General features: G+C 39.9%; 2 protein-coding genes across 4 annotated transcripts; both read left to right on the forward strand.

Moving 5' to 3' along the window:
- sele (selectin E) lies at positions 1-6,456 on the forward strand. 2 transcript variants are annotated; one of them, XM_064332155.1, is made up of 18 exons: positions 1-145; positions 329-407; positions 581-961; positions 1,307-1,414; positions 1,497-1,676; positions 2,025-2,204; positions 2,389-2,574; positions 2,734-2,913; positions 3,098-3,283; positions 3,442-3,621; positions 3,806-3,991; positions 4,150-4,329; positions 4,514-4,699; positions 4,835-5,032; positions 5,186-5,287; positions 5,519-5,540; positions 5,721-5,799; positions 5,963-6,456. In XM_064332155.1, exons 1-17 carry the CDS (start codon positions 143-145, stop codon positions 5,779-5,781), a joined length of 2,598 nt encoding a protein of 865 aa, XP_064188225.1. In that variant the 5' UTR covers positions 1-142; the 3' UTR covers positions 5,782-5,799; positions 5,963-6,456. The 2 variants fall into 2 exon arrangements, with proteins under 2 accessions (XP_064188225.1, XP_064188226.1); XM_064332156.1 differs by lacking the exons at positions 4,150-4,329; positions 4,514-4,699 and having other exon boundaries at positions 2-145.
- A 1,363-nt stretch (positions 6,457-7,819) lies between these two features.
- Positions 7,820-14,234, forward strand: LOC135253180 (L-selectin-like). 2 transcript variants are annotated; one of them, XM_064332158.1, is made up of 10 exons: positions 7,820-9,244; positions 9,811-9,883; positions 10,070-10,453; positions 10,756-10,863; positions 11,385-11,570; positions 12,164-12,343; positions 12,584-12,673; positions 12,857-12,878; positions 12,977-13,035; positions 13,576-14,234. In XM_064332158.1, exons 1-9 carry the CDS (start codon positions 9,242-9,244, stop codon positions 13,029-13,031), a joined length of 1,101 nt encoding a protein of 366 aa, XP_064188228.1. In that variant the 5' UTR covers positions 7,820-9,241; the 3' UTR covers positions 13,032-13,035; positions 13,576-14,234. The 2 variants fall into 2 exon arrangements, with proteins under 2 accessions (XP_064188228.1, XP_064188227.1); XM_064332157.1 differs by having other exon boundaries at positions 12,977-13,022.
- Positions 14,235-14,279: the final 45 nt, after the last annotated feature.

The raw sequence follows: 14,279 nt of genomic DNA on the forward strand, positions 1-14,279 counted from the left end.
AACACCTACGTCACACAAGGGAATATGGAAATGGCTGTCTGGATGGATGTATATATATTTGTGAGAAATAAGACAGAGGAATACCATTTCATTGAATAACACGATCAGGAGCACATCAGAGATTTTCCATATATAATTTGCCATGGTATTTATTAAATAATAATTATATTACTGCTAAATTAATAATAGTATTATTAGTGATAATGGTGCATATATTCTTACATTAATAATCATTCAACATTTCCAGTGTTATGTCTTTTATTTGAATGAAAAGTATGATATCGAATGAATGCTCTTCTGTCATGACAATGTCTTTTTACTTTTTTAGGAGTGCAGCTATGCGAAACAGGGACCTTGTGGTTTCAGAGTTTTGAATTCCTTGGCCCTCATCACCTTTCTTCATTTTTGTAAGAATACATTCATTATGAATTGCATTCTTTCTAGCAATCTTGCTTAAATTTGCTTTGCTGTTTTCATATTTTTGATAATGTTTATTGTTGTTAAGGTTGAAAATGTGTGTATTTTTTAATGTAAGCGTATGCAAGTGTAACATGTTTTTGGTGGCATTTCCTTGTTACAGCCTCATGGAAAGGAGTAGATGGTTGGTCATATCATTACTCCAACACGACTATGGAATGGGAAAGTGCAAGAAAGTGGTGCCAGATGCACTACACAGACATGGTGGCCATTCAGAATCAGGGAGAAATTGCACATCTGAATGAATATTTGCCAAGGCAAGGATCTTACTACTGGATTGGGATTCGTAAAATCGATGACATTTGGACCTGGGTTGGAACTAAGAAAACTCTGACGGAGGAAGCCAAAAACTGGGCCGTGGGGGAACCAAACAATGGGAAGAACAATGAGGACTGTGTGGAAATTTACATAAAGAGGGAAATAGATGGCGGGAAATGGAATGATGAACCCTGCACGAAAAAGAAAACTGCTTTGTGCTACACAGGTAAGTGTTTAGTTTGAGAAAAATGTATTATTTGTGTATTTGACGTTCCCCAAAATATATATTTTTAAATATTAGTAGGGCTGTATTGTTACATTAAAACTACATAAATGTGTGTTTGTGCATTTTCTTGTATCTTTACGTCATTTCATTTTGACAATGCGTTCCTTTTGAGAATTGTTTTGTTATAGCAGAAAAATTACAGATAAATGAGCTTACATTTGCCTTAAAAAGATCAGATTTTGTACTGTAACAGCAATTGCTATAAAGAGGGAACAAAGATCTTGCTCTGTTATTGCAATTTCAGAAAATAAATGCCTGAAATGTAACCCTTTTTTCCTCCCCTAGCATCTTGTCAGCAGGACTCCTGCGGTGGCCATGGAGAATGTGTTGAAACCATCAACAGTCATGAATGCAAATGTCATGAAGGCTTCTCTGGAGAAAAATGTGAACATGGTATGTGTAAGGGAATCATGGAGTATGTATGTAGTGTGCCACAGAAGTAGGTTTTGAATTAATCGCATGGTTTTGTTTGCAGTTGTTGCCTGTGAGGCGATGGACAACCCCAGACTAGGATCCTGTTCTCACCCTTTTGGGAATTTCTCCTACAATTCTACCTGCCAGTTCAACTGCGAAGATGGATATCAGTTGAGCGACCCAAGGCCAATAAGGTGTACAGCATCAGGGAACTGGTCGGCAGAGCCTCCGCTTTGTGAAGGTAAATTATTTCTTGTTGTCATATTTGAAATTAAACATTTAGCCCTTTCAGTCAGCCAGCTAATACATATTCGTACTTAATATGTAAGTCAAAGAAGTCAAAGTTTTCATCTTATAGCAAATTAACAAAAATACATTTTTCAATTTGTCATTAGATTTATTTGTGTGTGAAATTAACGTATTTATTTTCAAATTCCTGTTATGAAACAAATGTCAGATTCCAGTGTCTTCAATGGGAAATATTATGCAGGGCCTAGAGGTGTAATTGCCTGTATGAGTTTATCGTCATAGAAAACAGAATAATCAACTGACTGTACCTGTGAATTAAAATGGTGTCTCTGTATTGTAGCTGTGAAATGCCCGTTGCTGGACAAGCCCATTGATGGCAGAATGGTCTGCTCTTCTGATGAGTCAAGCTACGGCTCCACCTGCAGCTTCAGCTGCACAGCCGGCTTCCAGCTGCTCGGAGCCCCCAGCGTCATCTGCACAGAGTCTGCGCAGTGGAGCCAGGAGACGCCGCGCTGTGAAGGTAGCTTCACACGTGCAGCTCACACACTGCATGTCCACAGTTACATTTTCCCAATGCTTTAGTTAATACCAGTGCCATAATTAGCATGATACTCATGATGTTACATGTTGAGGATACTGTGCTTTTATTGGAACACCACCACTATAATGGCAATCCCAACACTGCTCCTCTCTGTCTCTCTCAGCTATCAAGTGTCCGAGTCCAGAAGGGGGCGCTCACGTGACGATGGAATGCACTGACTCTTTGGACAGTCTGAGTCTGAACTCCAGCTGCAGCTTTAGCTGTGAGGAGGGCTTTAATCTCCAGGGAGCAGAGAGCGTTCAGTGCTCTCAGACGGGAGAGTGGAGCGCTGACCCACCCACCTGTACAGGTACGCCTCTGCCTGAACCACGCTGGGAGATACACCAACACACATGCTCTCAGTTTTTTTTTACTCTTAGGGGACTCAAAGACCAGTATATGGTTAAATAGGGAACAGGTTAATGAACTGACTGTACCTGTGAATTAAAATGGTGTCTCTGTATTGTAGCTGTGAAATGCTCGTCGCTGGACAAGCCCATTGATGGCAGAATGGTCTGCTCTTCTGATGAGTCAAGCTACGGCTCCACCTGCAGCTTCAGCTGCGCAGCCGGCTTCCAGCTGCTCGGAGCCCCCAGCGTCATCTGCACAGAGTCTGCGCAGTGGAGCCAGGAGACGCCGCGCTGTGAAGGTAGCTTCACACGTGCAGCTCACACACTGCATGTCCACAGTTACATTTTCCCAATGCTTTAGTTAATACCAGTGCCATAATTAGCATGATACTCATGATGTTACATGTTGAGGATACTGTGCTTTTATTGGAACACCACCACTATAATGGCAAACCCAACACTGGCCCTCTCTGTCTCTCTCAGCTATCAAGTGTCCGAGTCCAGAAGGGGGCGCTCACGTGACGATGGAATGCACTGACTCTTTGGACAGTCTGAGTCTGAACTCCAGTTGCAGCTTTAGCTGTGAGGAGGGCTTTGATCTCCAGGGAGCAGAGAGCGTTCAGTGCTCTCAGACGGGAGAGTGGAGCGCTGACCCACCCACCTGTACAGGTACGCCTCTGCCTGAACCACGCTGGGAGATACACCAACACACATGCTCTCAGTTTTTTTGACTCTTAGGGGACTCAAAGACCAGTATATAGTTAAATAGGGAACAGGTTAATCAACTGACTGTACCTGTGAATTAAAATGGTGTCTCTGTATTGTAGCTGTGAAATGCTCGTCGCTGGACAAGCCCATTGATGGCAGAATGGTCTGCTCTTCTGATGAGTCAAGCTACGGCTCCACCTGCAGCTTCGGCTGCGCAGCTGGCTTTCAGCTGCTCGGAGCCCCCACTGTCATCTGCACAGAGTCTGCGCAGTGGAGCCAGGAGACGCCGCGCTGTGAAGGTAGCTTCACACGTGCAGCTCACACACTGCATGTCCACAGTTACATTTTTCCAATGCTTTAGTTAATACCAGTGCCATAATTAGCATGATACTCATGATGTTACATGTTGAGGATACTGTGCTTTTATTGGAACACCACCACTATAATGGCAAACCCAACACTGGCCCTCTCTGTCTCTCTCAGCTATCAAGTGTCTGAGTCCAGAAGGGGGCGCTCACGTGACGATGAAATGCACTGACTCTTTGGACAGTCTGAGTCTGAACTCCAGCTGCAGCTTTAGCTGTGAGGAGGGCTTTAATCTCCAGGGAGCAGAGAGCGTTCAGTGCTCTGAGACGGGAGAGTGGAGCGCTGACCCACCCACCTGTACAGGTACGCCTCTGCCTGAACCACGCTGGGAGATACACCAACACACATGCTCTCAGTTTTTTTGACTCTTAGGGGACTCAAAGACCAGTATATAGTTAAATAGGGAACAGGTTAATCAACTGACTGTACCTGTGAATTAAAATGGTGTCTCTGTATTGTAGCTGTGAAATGCTCGTCGCTGGACAAGCCCATTGATGGCAGAATGGTCTGCTCTTCTGATGAGTCAAGCTACAACTCCACCTGCAGCTTCAGTTGCGCAGCTGGCTTCCAGCTGCTCGGAGCCCCCAGCGTCATCTGCACAGAGTCTGCGCAGTGGAGCCAGGAGACGCCGCGCTGTGAAGGTAGCTTCACACGTGCAGCTCACACACTGCATGTCCACAGTTACATTTTCCCAATGCTTTAGTTAATACCAGTGCCATAATTAGCATGATACTCATGATGTTACATGTTGAGGATACTGTGCTTTTATTGGAACACCACCACTATAATGGCAAACCCAACACTGGCCCTCTCTGTCTCTCTCAGCTATCAAGTGTCCGAGTCCAGAAGGGGGCGCTCACGTGACGATGAAATGCACTGACTCTTTGGACAGTCTGAGTCTGAACTCCAGCTGCAGCTTTAGCTGTGAGGAGGGCTTTAATCTCCAGGGAGCAGAGAGCGTCCAGTGCTCTCAGACGGGAGAGTGGAGCGCTGTCCCACCCACCTGTACAGGTACACCTCTGCCTGAACCACGTTGGGAGATACACCACTGAACATGCTTATCTTAGTTGTCCTGGGGTAGGGGGTTAACCAGGGAGGCCTGATAATCAGTTGTCTGTAGTGACTAAAATTGTGTCTCTTTTACAGTGGTGACATGCCCCTCATTGGAGAAGCGCATTGATGTAAACATGGTCTGTTCCTACATCTCTGATGAGTTCAGCTATCCCTACAGCTATGGCTCCAACTGCAACTTCACCTGTGATGAAGGCTTTGAACTTCAAGGATCCGAAACCCTGACCTGTAACATACATGGAAACTGGACTGGAGAAGTACCTACATGTCAAGGTACATCATTATGAAGTCCCAGCCTTTCAGTATGAAAACAAGTTATGGTTTCTAATGGGCTTCTTCCATCCTTGTGTCACTATTCTCTACTGTCACACAGAAGGAGCGATAGGGAGAGATTTTGATCTCATTCTTTTATTTTGTGCTCCACAGCCGGGCCTTTGTTGAGCCCCACGTCATTAGGTCTGGCAGCAGGGGGCACCATTGGCTTCCTGTCCATGCTCTTGTACCTTGTGAAGCGACTTCGGCAGAGAGGTAAAGACAAGAGCTTTCTCTGCATCTGCATGCTCAGTTTGAAGGAACGAGTCCACTGTGGACATCACACATCAGTTCAGACATTGATCTACTTCACCCAAATGCATCACACCACCTACCATTATATTAGCTTAAAATACCCACATTCAGTTGGCTTTCATATATATGATATGGGATGTCATTCATAAGAGAACATATCCTCATTAATTAATTTCCTTTTTCTCCTTACAGCAAAACATTTTGAACTGAATAGGTGAGTATTATTTTTGTCTGCTATTGAAAATGCAGCTTCCTAATTCGTAAAGATTGAACTTTAATTTAATCTCCCCAATTTAAATGTACAAATATTCAGTATTTTTGTCATTGTAACAGTAGTCTAAACATCACATGTCTGGTTTATATTGTTGCTAACATTTCTATGTGTTTTTCCTAGCTCCTTAGATGAAGATATTCCTCCTCAAGTGTACAAGAACAGCATTGACAGCCTCATTTAAAGCTAATCTTAAAAATAGGTAAATAGCCTCATTTAAATAATGAAAATAATGACTTCAGTATTGGTGGTTATGATAAAATTGTTCTTGTCACTATTAGTGACTGAATCATTGAGTTTATATCTCAAAACTAAAATTTGGTTTATCTATAATCAAAGCATTTTATGCCTTCATTTTATTGCAGGGATGTGGAACAATAAGAAGATTGTACCCAAGATTGCACGTCTGCCTCAACATAGAAGACTGAATGAGTTCTGTCTGTGAAAATCCATGTTGTCCTGAGTGCTTTGTGACTGTGAAGATCAATCATTGTGTGAGATATGATATATGTGGTATGAAATGTGCTGGACAATGACTTCTGTTAATGTGAATATTTATCTGATTTGCCATTCACTTTCCTCCCTATGGGAGGTATAAATTGAAACTTGTAAATAAAGAGCAAATTGTTCTTCTGCTTACACACTTTCATGGTTATAAAATCAGAGAAATCCTCCAGATTTCCAAATACATTCCATCACACAGGGTTTAGTAGCTTTACTCCATATCATGTCATGCTGAACCATTGGAAATAATTATTCATTTTGTAAATAAATGGTTATTTATTATTTGAAATGCCTGTTATCTATTCTGAATGTGTAGACACATTGAAATGTTTTAAAATAAATATTTTTCACATTTGTCATGGCTGCTCTGTATGTCATTTACAGAATGTGTTCTTACATTACATTACATTACATTCATTTAGCAGACGCTTTTATCCAAAGCGACGTACAAAAAAGTGCATTTTCATGATCGTAGACAACTGCTGAACACGGGTTCAGTAAGGTACAATTACTTATTTTGTAAAGCTATTTCTAGCCGAGAACAAAGAACACTATCCTGGTCTGACATCTGCAAAGCCAAACTAGGCAGAAGAATAAGCTACAGTATTAGGACGAATACAATTTACCAAGAAGTGCAGGGAAGGGGCAACATGTAAGTGATAGGAAAAGGGTTTTTTATTTATTTATTTTTTTTTTTTTAAATATATACAGCGTGGTGGTGGTTATTCTAGGTATAGTCTGAAGAGATGAGTCTTCAGGCCATGGCGGAAGATGGATAGTGAGGGGGAGGTTCGGAGAGGGACGGGGAGTTCGTTCCACCAGCTAGGGTGGAGAAGCTCTGTGATCCCTTTGGGCGGGTGGGAGGGGTTGCAAGACGCCCTGCTGCCGCAGAGCGGAGTGGTCGAGCAGGTACATAGAATTGAGTCATGTCCTGCAAGTAGATGGGGGCTGTCCTGTTGGCGGCAGTGTAGGCAAGGGTCAGGGCTTTGAATCGGATCCTGGCAGCGACTGGTAGCCAGTGAAGTGATCGCAGCAGAGGAGTGACGTGGGAGAATTTGGGGAGGTTGTAGATGAGCCGGGCAGCGGCATTCTGAATCATCTGTAGTGGCTGTATGGCACAAGCTGGCAGGTTTGCAAGGAGAGGGTTGCAGTAATCAAGGCGAGAGGTCACCGTAGCCTGGACGAGCAGCTGGGTGGAGTGCGTCGTCAGGTATGGTCGAATCCTCCTGATGTTGTATAGGAGGAATCTGCAGGACTGTGATGTTGCCTTGATGTGCTCCTTGAGGTCCAGCTGGTCATCCAGGACCACCCCCAGGCTCTTTGCAGAGTGAGAGGCAGTCACTGTGGTGCCATCAACCGTGATTGAGAGTTCACGAAGAAAGGAGGTCTTGTACGGGAAGAAGAGCAGCTCAGTTTTGTTGAGGTTGAGCTTCAGATGGTGGCTGGCCATCCAGGTGGAGATGTCAGCCAGTGTTCTGTGTTATTGTTATTAAATGTGCCCATTGTCAGCAGGGAAACCCCCAGAGATAACTGTAGCTGAAAGTACACTGTACATGCGCATTTTCAGTTATTCAAAGTATATACAGTATTATATATCTAAAGGGTCATCAACAGGCAAATTGGAATCTGGGACAGTGAGAACTACATAGACTACTCTGTACTGTAGTAAAATAAACAAAGGTGTTTGAGGAAATCATCTAGAGTTCATCTGTGTTGCAGTAAGAATAAAGGCCAAGTTCATGAAATGTTCTATGGCAGGTTGGACCTATTTTTAAGGGACAAAACCAAGAGATAATGTATTAATTTCAAGCATCCATACTAACTACATGTGGTTTCAAAGTTTTAAGGGTGATGTCATTGGTTAATGACAACCAGTAAGCTGTCTATAGGCCATATAGCTTGGTTTGGAAAGTGCCACAGAAGAAAAGCACTTTTTGTTCGTAAATGCATTCATATCGTTCACAGACAAACAATAGGGCGGGCTAGCAGACAGTTTCACATGCAGTCTTGTACCCTTATTTCAGTTGGTGAAATGGCATTATATAAAATGTGCAAAGTAGTCTGTATGGAAGGTAATTAATTCTGGCCAGGTCAGAGCTTGACAAGTTGGCACAATGGTACACACACTATGAAAACACAGACCGTTTCCTTTCTTTTAGTCAGCATCAGACAGGAGTTAAAGTTATGATTTGTTTTGGAGTCAGACTTCCTTTTCACAATATATTCATAAATGTATTTTTATTATTAAGCTTTTTTTCACTTCTTGAAGAGGTCACGTTCACTAATGACTCGCTGTGGTAAAACATTGTAACAATACGGGTTTTTGTTTGAGAGTAATTTAGTGTTATGGAATGTCAAACACAAAGCTGAGGGACACCCGTGTCCTGTTTTTTCCTCTCTACCCAATTAAAGTAGTTGATAACAGCATGCATTTGTATGAATCCATGGTTTCTGTATTTGATTTACTCAGAATGCAAACTTCGCTAATAGCTCTTTGCTTATTTAAGCCTCTATTGCACACAGGCAAATGGTAGATTGCAGTAACATGTTGTCCATACTTATAGCGTTAATAAGTCAATCGTTCAATCATGCAGGTGTGAATGCCCTCTGAATTGTTAAACATGCAGACAATTATTGATGTTATTTTTATCGTCTCATTCACATACCTTTATTAATAACATTAATTGGACTGATGATAGCATCCACATTTCGGTCTGACCAGCGAAAAACATTTTCATTTTAGATTCATTTCAAAGAATTTTTGAAATATGAGAAACAAGCATGTTCTTGATGATAGTGGCCTGCCTGCCAAGTAACAGTTAACACAACGGATCACTAAATGAATGTAAAAGTAAGGAACTTCCTGTTAGCCGAGCTGTTGATAAACGTCAATTGCCCACCTGGAACAAACTGTACCTCCTCCATTATTCATCATAAAAAACAAAGCAAACACATTACATTTCCTGACATTTTATGTTAATTCAGAACCGATAGAGCGCAGCATGTTGAGCAAAATATACAGCATTCACTGAGTCCAGAAAGGAATCAAGACTGAGAGAGGTGTACATAGTCGGTCCAAAACAAGTCACTGTTCCCAGGATAAAGGAATCAAAAATTTAAATAGAAGAGGAACCCAAATCATGGTACGCTATTTTTGTTTTGGTAAGATTTACTTTCATTGTCCTAGACATCCACTTTGTCATGAGAAAGAGTAGGTTGCAGAATTTATCTGGGCTAGGAAAATTTGGCTGTTCAACTAAGAAGCAACTATGTAAGGACATTAATAAAAACCACAATTTAGATTTTTAGCCAAATTATGATTGTGAATAATAAATACAAATTATGGAATTCAATATTTGGTTCTGAAATTGTAATTCCTAACCCAGGTATTACGATAAAATGCATGGAAATATGTGGTGGGTGGAATGTCTTATGAACTCATTTAAATACAGATATTTTTCTATTTCAGATCATATGATGACTATGTTAGCTATTTGAATTAGTTTCTCATAAGTATCAGTTAATTCAGTTCAAAAAAGACATTAAAGGTGATGAGAAAGACAATCGGTGATCTAAGAATAAAAATTTTAAAGCATACGCTTGCATAGGATCTCTTCCGATCGCTTTTGTTGCTTAATTTTTTTGCATCATATATTTTGAGGTACATCAAATATACACTAACCTGTCCTTTGCTTTATGAATGAAATAGAGAAACTATAGGGTCTCCCTCAGGCAAGGGTCTCAGCAAGTGAAAGTGAAATGGTTTCTCATTCTCATATGTGGTAAGTTTTGATTAAATTTATTCACAGACTATAATACATATGTTCTACAGAAAAAAATAATTAGCCTTTTAAAAATAAAGCATATTTACTTTCATACTTTGTTTGTGCTTAAACATACAAATTGTATATTCAGATGCCTGAACATTTGTCTGCTGATTGATCAATGAATACATACTGTCATGTTAGATATTTTGATGACTGGATACACACTTGGATGGACCTACCATTACAGCAATACAACCATGGACTGGGCCACAGCAAGGCAATGGTGCAACACTACTTACACAGACTTAGTTGCCATTCAGAACCAGAATGAAATCAGTTACCTTAATAAAACCCTTCCCAGAAAAAAGGACTATTACTGGATTGGAATTCGGAAGATAAATGGCACCTGGACATGGATTGGAACAAATGAGAAAATAGCGGAAAAAGATGGACACTGGGCTGAAAAGGAACCCAACAATAAACTACATGAAGATTGTGTGGAAATATACATCAAAAGAGACGAAGATGAGGGTAAATGGAACGATGAAAATTGCGGAAAACAAAAACATCCCTTGTGCTTCAAAGGTTATTATTACTATTATTATTATTATTATTATTATTATTACTACTACGACTACTACTACTGTTGTTCTTGTTCTTGTTCTTGTTATTATTATTATTATTATTATTATTATTTTATTGCTAATGTTAATTGTTCAATGTAAAGTTAAGTAAATTTCAGTTAATTCAAAAATAAAAACATTGTAATTAATAGACAAAAAGAAATCACTTATATTCTCCTATTACTTTTAATTTAGTATGTATATCAACAATATTTCATATTCAGGGGATATAACGATAATCATCATGACACGTTACCTTTCTAGCTCACTGCAATGCAACAACATGCAGCAATGCAGGGGAATGCACAGAAACTATTAACAACTACACGTGCAAATGTGCCCCAGGGTTCAAAGGACCTCATTGCCAAGATGGTGAGTAAATACTGCCTTACATTGGCTCACAGATTTCAGCATGGAAAATGCTGTCCTCGTAGCTGCATTTCAGCAATTATGCAGCCATTTTTTGAGATGTGTTGTGAAAGATATAATAACCTTGATTACAATAATTGATTGATTTCAAATTGATTGAAAATACTGATACTTGAGTGGAAATAGTTTAATGAATATACAATTTTAGCAATCAGATTCCAGAAATATTAAGCATGTATGCTAAACAGACAGATTCTATAGCTGTAATCTTAATGATGTAGGAACTTTGATAAAAATATCAAAACCTACATTTATACCTTGAGGAATGGCTTTGATGCTTCAATGTGCATGTTCTCTTTCTCTTGTGAATTCATAAGGCATATATCATGTACCAGGGCTTGCAAAACTGTTTTTTTTTTTTTGTCCATCTTATGGTATCTTCTTTAAAAAATGCTACTTTAAGAATCAGTAGGCATCTTACATACAAACATACCTATTTTCTATACTTCTCTTCCTGTTTTCAGCTGTTCAATGTGAAAGACCTGTAATACCCCAGTACGGCTGGATGGACTGCAATGGTCCCCACGGAAACCACAGCTACATGTCAACGTGCAAGTTTCACTGCGCTGAGGGCTTCTCTCTGCAGGGTCAGCCGGAACGCAACTGCAACGCATCAGGAGAATGGACAGGATCCACACCAGTATGTAAAGGTGTGATGGGCATCTTACATTTGATTAATTACTGACTGTCCTCATCAAAGATACACTTTCCAAAGCCTATACAAAAAAAAGGCATGCGTAATACTGGCAGCACTATTGTTAGAAGCAAGCGCGTACAATAAGTATACAGGTATGTGCATATAATCTGAGTACTGCTGATTCAGAGTGCGGGTCTGCAGACACCCCATGGTAGAGGAGACTGCAGGCAGGGCACAAACTTGGCAAGCTCTGCAGTATGCATTAACTCTGCAGTACTCATTAACTGTGTTGTGCACTCTTATAAATTATCCGCTGACTGAGTTCCACAGAAATACGGGGCCACACCCAGAGAGAAATTAGCTTTTGGCTCGGCTTTGTATCTTTTCCTCTGAAGTCTGATTCTACTCACTTATCAGCCCCTCTTTCATGTTCATAATTTTCCAAACACCTGCTTCCACTATGACCTTCTTCTTCCTGTTTACCGTGTTTGAGTCCTTCACAGTTGTTCACTTTAACCTCTGTTTTTAACACAATTCGACAGGGGGATTGATGTTTTGCCCATTACGAAGCACTTAACAGACATGGTGTTGTTTTCGTTATCCTAGGTGTGGATTGCAAAGGTCCTTCTGAACCGAAGGATGGATATGTGAACTGCTCTGGATCATCTACCACTTCAAGTTTAGCCTGTGAATTTAGCTGTTCTAAGGGCTTTCTGTTACTGGGACCAAAAAAGGTCACATGCAATCCTGCAGGCCTCTGGACTGGAAAGAGCCCATTTTGTGCAAGTAATGACAAAAATGCTTTTTTTGCTCTTAGATCTCTAAGATCTCAGGTTCCAAAATGAAAGGTCAAATTGATGATTTAGTGTACCTTTCTTTCAAATTACTTTTCATCATTAAGTATTATACTGTGTCATTTTATATGAAAATCAGGAACAAAAAAAATTATAACAACCAAAAAATGTCCCAGTTTGTTGAGTCATGAAATTGTGTTTTTATGTTTTTATGTGAAATTTCTGCCTTCAGGCTTTATGTATGTCGCAGCGGCTTTTGCTGGGACCACCATCCTCTCAACATCCTGTTTCTTATTTTTCTGTTTGATGCATTGCAGAAAAAGTAAGTGACATCATTCACCAACAAAAGATCAATTATATCCATGATACAAAAAAGACATGGGAATGAAGAGAGTTGTGAGATTACCATTACTCACTGCATCATGACAATGCCTTTAATGTCGCAATACAGTATTGCAATGTATTACAAAATTTCAGCTAAAAAAACTTCTCATTTGTGTTGTAGGAAAGAAGACTGTACAAAAACGGTGAGAGTCTGTAGTTCTCAATGTTGCACCACCATTGTGTCTTTGGTATATTTTCAGTATATTTTCAATAGGATTTAATAATTACTTTTCTCGTATAGACTTCCAGAGGAAGACAGACCACAACCTGATGAAGAACCTGAAGATGTACAGTAACTCTATAAGCTAAAAATGCATTATGTTTCTTATAGTTCCATATTTATTATCATCTATGTGTCATCGTTTGCCTCAGTCTGTTGCTGAGTTCCAAACATCCTGCCATTGACACCCTTTCATCACTCACTTTGTCTTAAATCCCTAAACATGAATAATTATTACATGGTCATTTAAAATTGAATGATGTAGACCTTTCTCAAAGCAAAAGCAATTTGCAGTAAAGGAGGGAAAGCCCCCGAGTGCAACAGGATCTCTGATGGCCCCAGTGCATCAGGTCTTCAGTTTAATTCCTCATCTGAAAGAGTTTTGTCCCAGTACATTGTCCCCGTCAATGCACCAGGCCATTACCATCTGTATGAAAATATATTTAATTTCCTATATTTATTATACATTGTGCACTCTGCTCAGTTACTGTTGCACTACATTTATCAAGTGTTTTATTGAGCTCTTTCAAAATGATCGCATTATCTATCTATCTATCTATCTATTTTTTGTTGTTATTTTAATTTCTTCATGTGATTTATGCATGTTGATCTATGTTCAGGTGTCTAACTGCATGGAAGAGGAGAACTGGGAGGAAGTCTAAGACCTGCTGGACTGAGCACAATGAAACATTACTGATTGTATACATTGATGCAAACAAAACTTTTATGTCCTAACACATTCCTGGGAAAACAGTGGTAATGTGTACTCGATGAAAAAAAATATTGTTCATTAAAAAGTAATTAAAGCTTATAGGTACCATTTGTAGAGGTATCCTTCTTTATTATTTCCTTGTAATTTTATCTTAGAAAAGGTTCTTTTTGGATGGAGTGTGAAGTTGTAAATAAGTGTGATATATGTAAAGTTAGACTCTGTGGTCCAGATAAGGCAAGGGAAGGAATTGGCCAGTGCCAAAATCACAGTAAAATTTATGTTCTTGCACTTATCAATACAAGGGAGGATCTCACTCATCCTTCCTGAAACACAATTCAAATAGAAGCATGAAAGCTGAGCAGTTTGAATATGCTCATACTATAAAAAGTGTCCAGCACACAGTTTTTGATTCACAATTTAATTACAGGTGTTTCTGTGTGTCATAAAGTCTTAGGGGTGGCTTAGTTGTTGTATGGATTGGCTATTTGTATGAAATATGTCTGTATTTATCATTCTGTAAATATTGCCCTGTAAACTTGTGTGAATAAAACCCAAATCTTTTTACTGTGCAAATGACATATAGTCTTTTTCAAGACCACCTTCAAGTCTGAA

This window comes from Anguilla rostrata, chromosome 4, assembly GCF_018555375.3.
Source record: "Anguilla rostrata isolate EN2019 chromosome 4, ASM1855537v3, whole genome shotgun sequence".
In the NCBI taxonomy this organism is placed as follows: Eukaryota; Metazoa; Chordata; class Actinopteri; order Anguilliformes; family Anguillidae; genus Anguilla; species Anguilla rostrata.